The 14,252-nt window shown below is 40.3% G+C and overlaps 2 protein-coding genes across 3 annotated transcripts; one reads left to right on the forward strand and one right to left on the reverse strand.

The window, feature by feature from the left end:
• Positions 1-424: 424 nt before the first annotated feature.
• Positions 425-2,096, reverse strand: LOC143134742 (transcription factor Jun-like). Its single transcript, XM_076295356.1, has one exon. The coding sequence runs from the start codon at positions 1,721-1,723 to the stop codon at positions 791-793; it is 933 nt and encodes a 310-aa protein (XP_076151471.1). The 5' UTR covers positions 1,724-2,096; the 3' UTR covers positions 425-790.
• Positions 2,097-4,457: 2,361 nt separating this feature from the next.
• Positions 4,458-13,920, forward strand: fggy (FGGY carbohydrate kinase domain containing). 2 transcript variants are annotated; one of them, XM_076295359.1, is made up of 16 exons: positions 4,458-4,665; positions 5,624-5,830; positions 5,948-6,059; positions 6,195-6,346; positions 7,594-7,682; positions 7,804-7,919; positions 8,550-8,678; positions 8,959-9,062; positions 9,151-9,258; positions 9,367-9,428; positions 9,544-9,694; positions 11,322-11,396; positions 11,501-11,621; positions 12,054-12,148; positions 12,522-12,583; positions 12,905-13,920. In XM_076295359.1, exons 1-16 carry the CDS (start codon positions 4,663-4,665, stop codon positions 12,981-12,983), a joined length of 1,665 nt encoding a protein of 554 aa, XP_076151474.1. In that variant the 5' UTR covers positions 4,458-4,662; the 3' UTR covers positions 12,984-13,920. The 2 variants fall into 2 exon arrangements, with proteins under 2 accessions (XP_076151474.1, XP_076151473.1); XM_076295358.1 differs by having other exon boundaries at positions 5,628-5,830.
• Positions 13,921-14,252: the final 332 nt, after the last annotated feature.

Genomic DNA, 14,252 nt, shown 5'->3' on the forward strand with positions numbered 1-14,252 from the left:
TCATTATTGAAGAACCAGGTTATCTGTTTTTGTACTTTTATCTAGCGATGGCAATTTTCGATCATAATTTTACTCAAGGAGGTGAAGCATCATTTTTACGCGATAAGGTGAATTTGAGCAATTTTTGTATGGTGTGTGAGTTTCTAGAAAATAACTTTTTGAATCAATACATTCAAATAATTGGTCTGCTTAAGTGGATTTGCTGTAATACCCCAAATTATGTTCAGTCAGTCATCATTCACAGTCAATTTTGTAACAGAAATCAGGTAGCCCTTTCAGTTTTTAATATGTGATTCACAATGTAATACACTAAGTATTGCAGTAGTATTGAACATTACAAAACAAAACAAAGTATTTACAGATTTACAAAAACAAGCTATTTGGAAATCCTAAATGCAATCAAATGCTTCAAATATCAAAAGAGTTCAGTGTGAAATTATTCTTTTATTAACAAAATTGTAAACAAAAGTTCAGCATAGTAAGATTCAGTTTCAGCAACGGACCCAACATGAAATGTGTACAATCAGTAACTAATTGGCTTTTCATGTGGTTAGTCATCTTTCCACCTCTAATTTTGGAAAATCAGAGGGCCTACTGCAGAAGTTTGCTGGTGACAAGGTCAAACGTCCAAAAGCATACTCTTTAAGAATTCATTGCAGTTTATGACTAGGCTATAAGGAAATTGAGGAAACCCAATCTATGTGCTGAAGATTTTAAAGTCTTTTAAGTGCTACGTTAAATCCTTGGCTATCTCCAAAAACTAAGTCCATTAAAATGTTCACAATCCCACTCAAAAAGCCTTTATCCGCTGCGTCAACATGAGATGGCAGCCGCTGTTTACGTGATCCATGACCCTTAGTTTGAGCTGCGCAACCTCGTCTCGCAGTATGTTAGCTGTTGAGCACAACTCTGTGTTCTGAGTTTTTAGGAATTTGACTTTTTCCTCCAGTCTCGAGAGTCGCTCGAGCTTTCTTTTCCGGCACTTTGACGCAGCGACCCGGTTTCGCATGCGCTTTCTCTCCGCTTTAATCCTCTCTTGGTTCTCCATGTCAATTGGAGACAAGGGAGGGGTGTCGCTGTTCATATCAGGAACTCGCTGTGGCTCCTCTTTGTACGCCTGCTGTAGCGGGTGGTGGCATGGCACTCGAGGGCCTGGTGCGTTTTGCGCGGACATAGTCGCGTAACTCACAATGGAGCTGGAGTCGGTGTACGCAGGTGCGCGGCCGAGTGAACTCAGGCTTGAGTATTCTGGTGGATCCATGCGGACAGAACTGTTCAGCGATACGTTTCCCTGATCGGAGTTCACAGATGCCATTTCGGTGGATGTTGGCATCCCTTGATCCGCTGAGTCCATAACGGGCATGTGTTGTTGATGGTGGAGCTCCTCAAGAGCCTTGACAAAGCCTTCAGCAAAGCCCTCCTGCTCGTCGGTAGCATTCTTGGAAGAGATGAATTGAGAAGGAGTCGGCGTTGTCAAACTGTTACAAGACTGTACAATCAGACGCTCCAATTCAGGCGACGTCAGTTTAAGCAACCCAACGTCGGGTGATGTCAGTATGTCCATTGCCTTGGCGCGAAGGTGCGGCTTTAGGTGTTTCATTGGATCATTCAGATCTAGGGTCATATTTAGCTTCAGCGCCTTCGCATTATATCCACATCCAACATTTTTTTGTTGGGGAGGCATGGATGCGTTGAGAGACTCATCATAGAATGTGGCTTCCATATTGACTCGCGTGAACTTCCCACAATTTCGAAAGCTTGAGGGCGGATCACAGGCGTCTGTCCGGTTTTTCCCAATAGTAGCCTATAGCTATATGAAAAAGAGATCGGTCGTTGGCTGGTTTGTTATTTGATCGTTTGGTCGTTCTTTTATATGCACAGATATTTCGATGTTAGGCCTAAATGTCTATCGACAAGTTCTTCCACTCACGGAACGCATAGCCTCGATTGTAAACTGTCAGTCTGCCAAGCGGCGGACAAAAAAATCCTAAAATTTCTTATTTTTCGGCTAAGCTACTTGACAAATAGATTAAAAACTGGTCGTGGACCGTCCCGGCCCTGTTTTCTCTCTCTCTCACTCTACTTCCAACGTGGAGTCAAACTTTATAAGAAGCACTGCTGCTTTGCCTCTGAAAATAACAATGATGTCACATTTAAGACTTCTCATTGGTTTGACTCATCGATATGGGCGTTACTGTTTGGGCTTGATACTCTGTCGATGGCCCACCCCTCTTTAGCCCGGTGCTTCATGGGATTAGGTAATGCCCTGCTCCAGATGCACCATGGGATTACGTCGTGTTTTTGCATAGTTTACACGGACGGTGAGCCAAAGTGTCCTATATATTGCCGATAAACTCGCTTTGCCGCTTATATTTGGAATGGTGTGTTTCAGGTAAACTCTAGAACACAAAGTGACCATCCTCTTGTTCAGAAGAATAAATTTAACATTTCAGCTAGGCCTACACACGAGACTGTATGCCTATACATTAAAAATGTATTTCGAAGCAATGAATTAACTTAACGTGTTGTATCAACAACAAAAAAACTAATGTCTGCTTGGCTATCTACCAGAGCTGTAGCCTTGAAATAATGCCAAAATTCAACACAAACATTCGTGTATTGAGGAGACATAGCTTCCTCTACAGTAAGGCTCCTTGACATAGGCAGCTTGTTTTGGACCTTCTAAATGTAGGCCTACATCAATAGCAAAGGGGAAACTTCCACATGACTTAATAATAGCCTTAAGTGATTGACGGGCATATGGTTGGTCATTTTCTAGGCCCTACTGTTTCATTCATCAACCTCATTTGCAATCCTGCCACTTCTTGGTATCTTGGGACCAATTATGTAGGTCCACTCAGAACCTCTTGACAGGTGATCATTTTCAGTATTGCTTTTCATGTCGTTCCCAAATAAATATGTAGTATTGTCTCTGTTGCTCTGCATCAGAAGAGCAGATATGAATGCAACAGTTTCAGTGTGTTAAGAGGTTATTGTGCATTTAACAGTTGCATACACCAGGCTACTAATGTGTTGTAATTTTCTTGGCAATATTGCTACAATATGTATTTATGTTTATGTTAGTTCTCACTTTAACCTTGTAGTGTCTACACAATATTCATTGAATGTACTGTATTTAGATAATTAATTCCCATTTTAATTCTATGTTTTTAACGTTTTTTAGGCAGCATAGTCGAACAATTATGAAATTAATACATGCATGTAAAACAGGAATGAACTTCACAGACAGATTGTCAGGAAGAACCTTCAGTGAGGATTGTGGGTCTGTCGGTTGCCTTGGCTGCAGTGAAACAAACACATTAAGGCATTTGACACGTTCAGTCTGAATTCAGAGTTGGAATGTTCCAGCAAGTCACTTTGGCCTGTCATGGGAAGACACTGTCAACAATCACTTTGACCTCTTGCACTGATTCTTCTGATGGATGCAGTTTTCATTTACTTGTGAAGAAAGTTCAGTAGTGGAATGGCCAGGTTGCTGATTTTACTCTATGGCTGTAGTCTTCATACAGCACAGTCTCTTGCCAAATGCAATAAGTAGCCTATTCTGTGCATGCATGAAATGAAAACTGTACACCATCACCATTACAGTTCATGTATGATTTGATTTTGTAACTGTTAGTGTGGCCTCAAAAACATATAGGCCTGGCTACACTTTTCTGGAGAACATTCTATGTTGATGCATAAAAGGCTATTATATGCCATGGTCATGATTTAGTGTTTATACTGACAGAGTTTATAAAGTGCAAAATGTAGATCTGTTTTAATAATTGCTGGACTTGCTATGATGTTTCTGATACCAGGTGTGTGTATTACAACTTACATTGATAATTCATTTTGGTCTTCAATAGCAACACAATTTCAACAAGATTTTAAGTTGTCTGCCACCAGTCAGCCATTTAAATATTTGCCATTGGGCTTTTGTACGCAGCTGTTAATAATGCTTGTTAATACATTCACCCACTTTAGCTACATTCTCATTACAACAAAGTAATTACATATCCCCATGAAGTATTTATATAATTTCCACTGCCGAGAGGTAATGATACAACTACAACACAATGCTACAATGTACAATTAACTGTTACAGATTTGTGTCAAGCTTTTCTGCCCTTGACTGATTGAGGTCACTCACTTCCTCACCTCACACACATCCTGCAGTTCACACACTTCCTTTTTTCGGCACACTTCGACTTTTTAAGTCATTAATTTGCCCTGGACACTCTTGAATGCATGTTTTCCTAATGTAGCCTACTTAAGTGGGTAGGCTATTTTTTCCAATTTATCACACAGAGTAGGCTAAATGCAAGCAAAACACCATTCAGGAATGGACACTATGGATTTAAGTCTGGCATGATGTCATTGAAGGTTAATCTACTAATCTAAGTCTACTGAGTCTAGCAGGCTACTCTAAAAGTATGCTGTAGGCTGTGTGTGTGCAATGTATTGTTGGATTTGAACTCAGGATAAGGAAGTTCTCTCGAAATTAATGTTAACAACACAGGTCATGTGATCCGTTATATGGTTATAGGTTAGCCAACCCACAATTTTGACCCTTCGTGGGACCCGTAAATGTAGCCTACAAAGTAGTGCGTTAGCCTATGACCAACATTGACTATCAGCTGATTTATTGGTGGTCTGCACATGGTAAGAGAACGCTTGTGAACAGATGCAGTTACTTGCCTTTTTAGTGTCTCTATACTTTGTAGTAGCTCATTAGTTGTCCAAATAAGTTTGTCGTTAGTTAGCCTGCTGAAACAAATGGCAAGGCTGATACGGCAACAACACAATGCCTTGTTCGTGACTGTGATTTAAAATATTACAATGAATTCCTCGTAATCCTGAAAGGTGGCACGAAATGAAGTTTGTGTTTTCATAGAATTGTTTTGCAATCGTATTATATAGACCTATGTCTGCAGTACACCCATCTCTCTCTCTCTCTCTCCCCCCTACTCATGTAAATCCACCGTGTTTTTGGCCTGGTTTCTAACAGCTACAATCAAAATTGAGTTTACATTTCATGAATGGAGCTGCCTATATTACAAGCCAATTGACTGGCGGAACACATCTTCATCTGTTAACCTATGTGTTCAGCATTTTCAAAGTCAAAGTCAAAGTCTGCTTTATTGTCAATTTCTTCACATGTCAAGATAAGAGATCGAAATTACGTTTCCCACTATCCCACGGTGGAGACAAGACATATTTTACCAATTAGGTCCACAGACAAACATAACATTACAGTAAACAATATAAAAAGTAATAAGAAGGCACATACAATGAAGAAATAAGAGCAGCAAAATTTTGGTTGAAATTGTGCAATTGTGCATACAGTAGACAGTCAATATAATACAAAAGTCAGGCCAATAAATGGCTGAGGTAGTTCTGTTTGACCAAAGTATGCAAGTGGCATAGTGGTGCAAGTTATGTAAGAGCAGCAGAAGTGTGTTCAGAAGTGTTTTCAGGACAACAACAATTGCAAAGTGTGCAAGTGTATAAGTGGAGTAGTGCAAGTGGAGTAGTGCAAGGCAGTCATTGTGGGTCCAAAGTCCATTTTGCGTTTGTCATCAGACAATCGTGTTGCTTGTTTAAATTCTGCATGTTTTAGGTAGATATGGCGAGTGTCCAGGGTTCCATGGAGCGGTATTTCATAGGAGTAGACGTGGGCACAGCCAGCGTTCGAGCGGCACTTGTTACAAGTGATGGGCAGGTAAAGAGCATGGCCGAAGAACCGATCCACATTTGGGAACCTCATCCGGAACATTACGTCCAATCATCTTCTGATATCTGGACCAAGTGCTGCAGCACAGTCAGAGTGAGTTAAATGAAATTAAACTTTTCCCACTGTCATGTTGAATTGTGGTCAGCCACTTCGTTTGTAAATGTGTGATGTCTTAGTAGAATATTAACAAGGCATCATCTGACTTTACAGAAAGTGACAGAAGGCATTGACAAGATCGAAGTCAAAGGCATTGGCTTTGACGCAACTTGTTCCCTGGTTGTTTTGGACCACAGCTTTCAGCCAGTTGCCGTTAATCATGACGGTAAGTGGTGTAAATACATCCTGGACTTTTTGTTTTCCATTCAGCTAATTTTATGATGATGTACAACATTACATATATCCCCCATGTGCTGGATTTATTGATGGCCCCAGATGTTACCCTCCTGTCCTCCCTCAGGTGTCTGTGAGAGGAATGTGGTCATGTGGATGGACCACCGGGCTGCTGAGCAAGCAGTTCGGATCACTGCCACTGGCCACAGGGTCCTGAGGGGAGTGGGAGGGGTGATGTCCCCAGAAATGCAGCCCCCAAAGTTACTGTGGCTAAAAGAGGTGACCTGAGGCCATAGCCAAATTCTTTTTTTATTGGCAAGAGATTCCATTCCAGTTTGTTTTGAGTCCCAAATCAGATATTTGTGACACAACGCTATCCCTCTAATTAAGCAGAAACATTGGGCCTTTGTCATCTGCGGTCCGGCCTAGTCTAAGGAACCTTGGGGTGACATTTGACAAATCCCTATCTTTTGAAACTCACATCAAATCACTGACCAGATCATGTTTTTTTCCACGTACGCACACATTAACAAATTAAGGGCTGTGGTCTCAGTCAGAACTGGAGATGCTCATCCATGTCTTAATTTCCTCCCGTATTGACTATTGCAATTCACTCTTCTCCTCCTCACTCAACAAATCTGTCCTTCACCACCTGCACCTGCTGTTGCTAGGCTACTTCCTAGATCAAACAGGTGCACCCATATCACCCCTCTACTCTGCTCCCTTACTTAGGTTCCAATTCAAAATTCTCACCATAACCTACATGGTCAGGCCCCTGCTTATCTTGCCAACATAATTCACTTACACACCCCTTCCCGGTCTCTTGGGTCTATCAACCAAAATCTGCTATCCACGCCACACACTCGTCTGAAGACATGTGGGGATAGAGCCTTTGCCATGATGGCACCCAGACTCTGGAATGCTCTGCCAACCAGCATTAGGTTTGCTGAGAATGTGGACTGTTTTAAGGACAAGTGAAGACTCACTTGTTTAGGCTAGCTTTTGGGTAACCTCTGTCTTCTATTTATTAATAATTTTATCTGCTGTATTTTTACATTACTTTATTCTTAGAATTTTTTTTACTATGCTTTATTGTCTATGCGCATTGTAAAGCACTTTGTGACCCTGTCTGTGAAAAGTGCTGTATAAATAAATTTTACTTACTTACTTACTATTTGTCCACACCAGTGATGTGCTATCATAACAGTAAGGCCCTTGAGTACACGTCAGGAGTTTAATTTTTAGAGATACTGATTTCACACCCACAAACAATTTCACACACTTGTATTGCAAAGGAATGCAGATGTGTTGCAACAGATCTGTGAAGTATTGCAAGAGACTACAAAACCGGCGGTGTGAGAATGGAAATGTCTCTCAGAAGAATAAGTTATGTGTCCTTTTAGGCTTCTCACTGAAGAGTAGTGGATAATTCTGTGTGATAACAATGCTATCATGGTCACAATTAGTGCATTGCTCTCAGTATAAGAACTATTTTGAACCTGCTTCTGTCTTGGCATTGTTTATAGAACCTGAAGGAGAGTTGCTGGAAGGATGCTGCTCATTTCTTTGACCTCCCAGATTTTCTGTCTTGGAAAGCTACTGGATCATTAGTAAGGTACTGTAAGCTTCACTGCTGCTCTTGAGTTTTGACATGCACATACACATATCCCTGCAATTAACTATGAAACATGAGTGCATTCCTAGCTTATGATACACAAATCTCTCTTGTCTCTTAGATCCCTTTGCACTTTAGTTTGTAAATGGACCTATTCCCCTCCAGAAGGATGGGACGACACATTCTGGACCAGCATCGGCCTCGAGGACCTTTTGGAAAACAGCTACTCCAAAATAGGTGCTATGATTTGTCTTTAGATGTCTAGTGCTAAAATATGTGAGAACTTCACTGAAGTGGATTATTTATAAATCAGTCGTTGTCACTGTTTTGATATTAGACATGACCTACTCATGTTAAAAAAACTTGATACTGACCACAGGCATTCCCCTGTAAAGCAACTTAAAAGGTTTTGTGGGGGACATACATGACTGTTCATTGTAGTAATGTACTTTTCATTTACAGACCTACCTGTGCAGTAGCACCCTGTCATGTTTGTTTGTGTGTTGTTTTTTTAATCCTTATTTTTATTGATAAAGATTAAGATTATTGATTAAGATACATTATTTCGCCATATGTTTTCAGTTACATCAAAGAGTTAAAATTCTTGCCCACCTCCTAATCACCCATCCACAAACTCTGAGCCATCCACTGATTCAAAAAAAATTAATACTGGTAAAAGTGGTTATAATAATATTAACAACACCCCATCATGGTTTTGGTACATTCTTAAAATGAACGTGTTAGAAACAACACAAACTGTGTTGTACCTATCTGGATATAGAGATGTGTTAAAAAAAAACAACAACAACAACACAAGTTGTGTTATTTTCAACACGTTTGTTTTAAGAGTGTTTTTCCTCAGAGCAGGTGCCGTGACTTGCACCCCTGGTACTGCTGTGGGTGAAGGGCTTACACAAGAAGCAGCTGCAGAGCTGGGACTTGTCCCTGGCACAGCCGTGGCTGCCAGCCTCATAGATGCACATGCCGGAGGGCTAGGTGAGCTCCTGTAGCATCAAGGTTCAGTTCAGATCCAGAGGCAGGTAGAACAAATGATGGCCCAGCAGTTGATGCCAAGTCATGAAAAGATGATAGTAGGGCATTAATTGGCTTAGGCTTACACACAATTGGTTTTTGACAGTTGACCAATTGTCCAAAAGTTTGATTTTGTCCTTTCAAAGCAGTTGGACCTCAACAGTAGACACAGTTACCATTTGGATCAGCTTCCCAGTATTCCATGTTTCAATGGTAACATTTGTCTTTTAAATTCCTTTAACAGGTGTTATTGGTGCTGATGTGACCGGGTTCCACCTACCATGTGAAAAGCAACCTCTAACCTCACGCTTGGCCTTGATTTGTGGCACATCATCTTGTCACATGGCAGTAGGTGTTTTTGTTATTCTTTACTTGAGACGAACTGATGCCCAACAGTGTCTTTGTTCGATGGCCATGAACATGTCTGCCCTGTTAGATCAGCCAGGACCCCATCTTTGTTCCTGGTGTTTGGGGACCTTACCGGTCTGCCATGGTGCCCACGCTGTGGTTGAATGAAGGAGGGCAGAGTGCCACTGGAAGACTGGTCAGTTCAGGTTGTTATACTGACCAATTAGACGTTTATTGTACAGTCAGAAACTAAATGCCTTGATGATTTGTATTGCCATGCATACATAGAGTTTTCTGTCAGCAGATTGACTACATGGTGAGAGGCCATGCTGCTTTCCCCGAGTTGAAGGAGAAAGCAGAGAGAAGGTTAGTGTAGAAAAAGGCTAAACCACCACTACATCTTTCACAAAACGCTTTTGTGTTTGAAAAAGCATCAGGTAGTTTCATCCTGACGACGGATGATCTTATTTTTCTTACATAGCCAAGAAAGTGTTTACTCCTACTTGAACAAACATCTAGAGGCTATGGCCAAAGACCCCGCTAACTTGGACCAGTTGAGCAGCAGTCTGCATGTGTGGCCTGACTTCCATGGAAACCGGTCTCCTCTAGCAGACCCCACTCTGAAGGGCATGGTGAGCAAAGAGGGCATCTTCCCTAATGCCTCTGGTTATCCACACACACACACCAAAATGCACAGGACAGAAAACGCATCACACAAGCATTGGGAAGGTGTTGATATTTCTCACATGTTTTTGTGTCAAGATTTTTTGTATGCCAGTTACATACATCTAGTGATGGATTGAAACACATCATCAGTGACAGAACCTGTACAGTATGTTAAGTGTGCATTCATTTTTGTGTCAAATATACCATATCAAATATGTTGCGCTATCAAAAACATCTACAGTAAACACACAAAAGCACTGCATGTTGCATTACAGTTTATGGTCAACCCTATATTTAATTGAGATTGAAGAGTTCAAAGACAAAAACTGTTTAAGGACAGAAATGTGACTATTTCATGGAAAATATAAGCACATTTTGAATTTGATGCCAGCAACAAAAAGTTGGGACGGGACAACAAAAGGATGGAAAAGTTGAGTTATGGTAAAGACAACAAAAGGAAGAACATTTCACAACTAATTAGGTGAACTGGAACCATGAATGGGGATAAAAATCACTCTGTGTAAACCTGTGTGGGCAAATGATGAAACAGTATAAGAATAATGTTTCTTATCAAGAAATATTTGAGAATTTCAACATCTACAGTACACAACATCATAAAAAAATTCAGAGAATCCTTTAAAACAGGTTCACAAATGCTATTGTATGTAAACTCTACCATACAAAAAAATATTTTTTTTTTAGACTTGATACAGAAATGCTACCATTTTATCTGAACCTGAGCTCATCTAAAATTGACTGATGTAAAGAGGAAAATGGTCCTGTGGTTAGACCAATCAAAATTTGCTAAAGAGGAGAGGGACTATTCAACTATCCGATGTATACAATTTGTTAACAATAGCTTCCATGGCGGTGTGGAGATGCATTAGTGCCTATGGCATGGACAATTTGCACAATCAATTCTGAATGATGTACACAGGTTTTGTGCAACATAGACTATGATCCAGACAGTGTCTTTTCAGGGAAGACCTCGAATATTTCAGGAAAACAATGGCAAAATGAATTCTGCACATATTTAAACGTATTTCTCCATAGAGGAGGAGTCCAGGTGCTAAAATAGCCCGTCTGTAGTCCAATTTGTCTAATTTGGTGCATTGTGGAATGAAAAACATGATTTAAGTCCCCAGACTGTTGAGCAGCTGAAATCCTATATCGGGCAGACATTTAATTCTCAAAACTAGCAACTGGTCTCCTCAGTTCCTAAACATTTACAGAATGTTGTTAAATGAAGAGGTGAAGCAACTCAGTGTTAAAAATGCCCCTCTCCCAACTTTTCTGAGACATGTTGCTGGCATTCAATTCAAAATGAACATATTTTTTCCAAAAAACAATAACATTTGTCTTTCAACAGTTGATATATTGTCTTTGAACTATTCTCAATTAAATATAGGGTGGACATGATATGTAAATCATAGCATTATTTTTTTATTCACATTTTACAAACCGTCACAACTTTTTCGGAATTCAGATTGTGGAAGGCGTCATTTTACAACATTTTACATTTGATCAACATACATCAACATTTTATACCCACTAAGGCTATCAATCTTTCTTTCTCTCTCTCCTCTTGAGTAGGTTGTTGGACTCTCCTTGTCCCAGACCCTGGATGACCTGGCCCTGTTATACCTGGCAACAGTTCAGGCTATTGCTGTGAGTAATATAATCCTCCTGAGTGGACCTTTCATGTGAGCCTTGTGGTCATTTGAAAGTCCTTCTGAATAGAACGGTCTCCTCTTGTGCTTGTGGCCTTCCAGCTTGGCACCAGGCACATCCTACAGGCTCTGAAGGAGGCAGGACACTGCATCACAACCCTCTTCCTGTGCGGAGGGCTGAGTAAGAACACCCTGTTTGTGCAGATGCACGCTAACGCAACAGGTAAGTGGTGACAAGGCAGCACGGGACTGGACTTTATACAGGTACAGTGTAGTTCCTTGTGGACTGGTGTGCTTTGCGTACCTGTGTGTTATTCAACTGATGGCAGTATGGTGGGAACTATGAGCTCATTTGCATGGGATGCCGCTGTGCCAGTATCCCATTTGAATTTGATCAGTGGCACATTTGCATCCAATATCAATGTGAATGATAGCGGGCTAAGACCTCTGTGGTGTCCATCCTCCATGAAAGGCACTTGCATGCTCGTAGTGTATCACACTTCTGTGTGACTTCTGGAATTCTTGTAATGGACTTTTGGCCATCCGTTGTATTGTACACATGGACAGAAAGTTTGTTCCCTTGCTTTGAGCGCATGTCCAGATAATGCCGCTAATCAAATGCTGTGTCTTATCACTAATGATAACACTTCTTCAGGTTTACCAGTGGTTCTGCCTGCTGAGAAAGATGCTGTTTTGGTGGGAGCTGCTATTTTAGGAGCCTGTGCTTCTCTTGACCACAAGTCCATTCAGGTGTGCCACAACTCTGAGGAATCACTAAGAACACTAAGAAAATAATTTGCACAAATTATTTTACTTGGTGAATACAGAGATTGTGACTTTGAGAATCAGTTCAGGATCATTATAGTCCCATGCCATAGTAGCATTCATAAACATATGTAGGGTAAAATAAGCATTTCACAGGATTTGAAGGAAGGAAGAATGATGTTTGCAAAAGCAAATAATGCCTGAAAATATTGCATTAGCCTTTTTTCATATGATAAATTGTAATGTTGATAAGTCTTTTGATTATCACTTCAATATCACACGCAGTGTTAATTATCTGTGTGATTGTGCAGCTGTCACATTTACAAACTGAAACGTTTCACCCTGAACTGTCTTCCAGGAAGCCATGGAGAAAATGGCAAAAGTCGGCAGAGTTGTAAAACCAAATCTTGAGCAAGACCAGTGAGTACTTGTTACATAATTTATGTACCACAATGTCCTCAGTTTATTGCTTTGACCCGATCAAGAGTGTTAATAAATATAGTGTATGTAGCATTAGGAACTTGCAATACTAGTGAACATTAATTATTTTTTAACAAAATATTCCACAATGGCCACAAGCATAACTAAAGGTTTATTAATTCTTTATGGTTTTATGTTTTGCTTTGTTATCATTGCACATACAAAACACATGAACTGCATTGTTATTAGTGTTTTAGTTGGTTGAAGGGTTAACTTATAGATACTTAGAAACAGAAGATCCTGAAATGCTGTGTCTTCCAGTTTCTACAGGAAGAAATTTAGTGTGTTCCTGCGGCTGTTTGTCCACCAGAGGGAGTGTGCTCTTCTCATGCAGGAGTGACCATAAGAGGAATCTCTCCTTTGCAAGTGAGAAGTGAGCATCACCACACTACAAGAAGTGGCACTACTGACATTTCAATACCAGGGCACAGTTCTCCAATAGAATTTCACTTTTTTGAGACATTAGAACTTGCAGTGTAAAACCTTTCAGCTGATGCAACTGGAAGCAACTTAATTGTTCTGATAAGGGACCGCAACCAAGATTAATACAAAATACAATACATTACAATTCTAAAAGTAATTTTAGCAAAATAAATTATTTTTACGAACATGCTTTATTTCACTGGTTGAGGAATATCATTTTGTCTCTCCCTTTCTCCAACACCCTTTTCACTGGCCCCCACATGAGGTGTAGCACTGTAATGTGAGCAGTTGTTGCAGTAGCACTACAAGATCAAAGCCATTTGATTGGCCTTCAGTGTGTGTTGTTGTCCTAATGGGAGGACTGGACAAATCCCTTGCAGCTGATGCCAATGGAACGCATCAGACAGAAGCTCTTCGTGCACTGTGTAATGTGATTAAACTGACACCAGCCCACTGCGGCTAGTAGCAGAGTGCAATGCTAATACAGCATTGGGCCATAACCACATGTTGAGTCATATCCACATCCCTAAGGTCTTAATTTGACTACTTATCACTTCCTGAATCTGAAGCCAGTGGCAATATTGGGATTTCTGTTTTTTGCCACTGATGTGTTGGTATTGACAAATGCTTTCCAGGGGTACTAGAGGTCTACATGAAAGCATACCCATGGTGGTATTCTTTTTAAAAGAAACTTAAATGTCACAAATTGACATTAATGAAATTCCAAAAGAAATTCAACCCTCTTTGATACCCGTCAAATGTGCATTTAGGAGAGACTTTTAAGACTCCCCCTAACAGCATATTTTGTGCGCATCCATGACCAGAGGGGTATTTCACAAAACCTAGATAAGGGATTAAGCTGGGATTTTTAGGTTATCCTGGATGAATTTAGCCTTGACTTGGTTTCACAAAAGAGATGGCACATAATTTACCATGGGGATTTATTCTCTACACCTAGCCTGGTCCCGACCAGGCTAACAGCCAAGCTAAGTTCATTCTAATGGTAATTATGTTGTCTTATTGGTTCAGCTAGCTGTCATTCACATCAGACCTCCGTGCTAATTTTTAAGGAGCTTTATTCCATTTATAAACTATTTGCTAAATGTATTTGCTCGCAAAACAAAACAGATTGTCTGCCTACTAACATATGGTTATCATTTTAATTGTGATAGCCTTATAATTATTA

This window comes from Alosa pseudoharengus, unplaced genomic scaffold, assembly GCF_046254945.1.
Source record: "Alosa pseudoharengus isolate Yale_2024_CS ecotype anadromous, Long Island Sound unplaced genomic scaffold, YU_APseudo_1.1 YU_APseudo_1.1_scf_2, whole genome shotgun sequence".
NCBI classification, from domain to species: Eukaryota; Metazoa; Chordata; class Actinopteri; order Clupeiformes; family Clupeidae; genus Alosa; species Alosa pseudoharengus.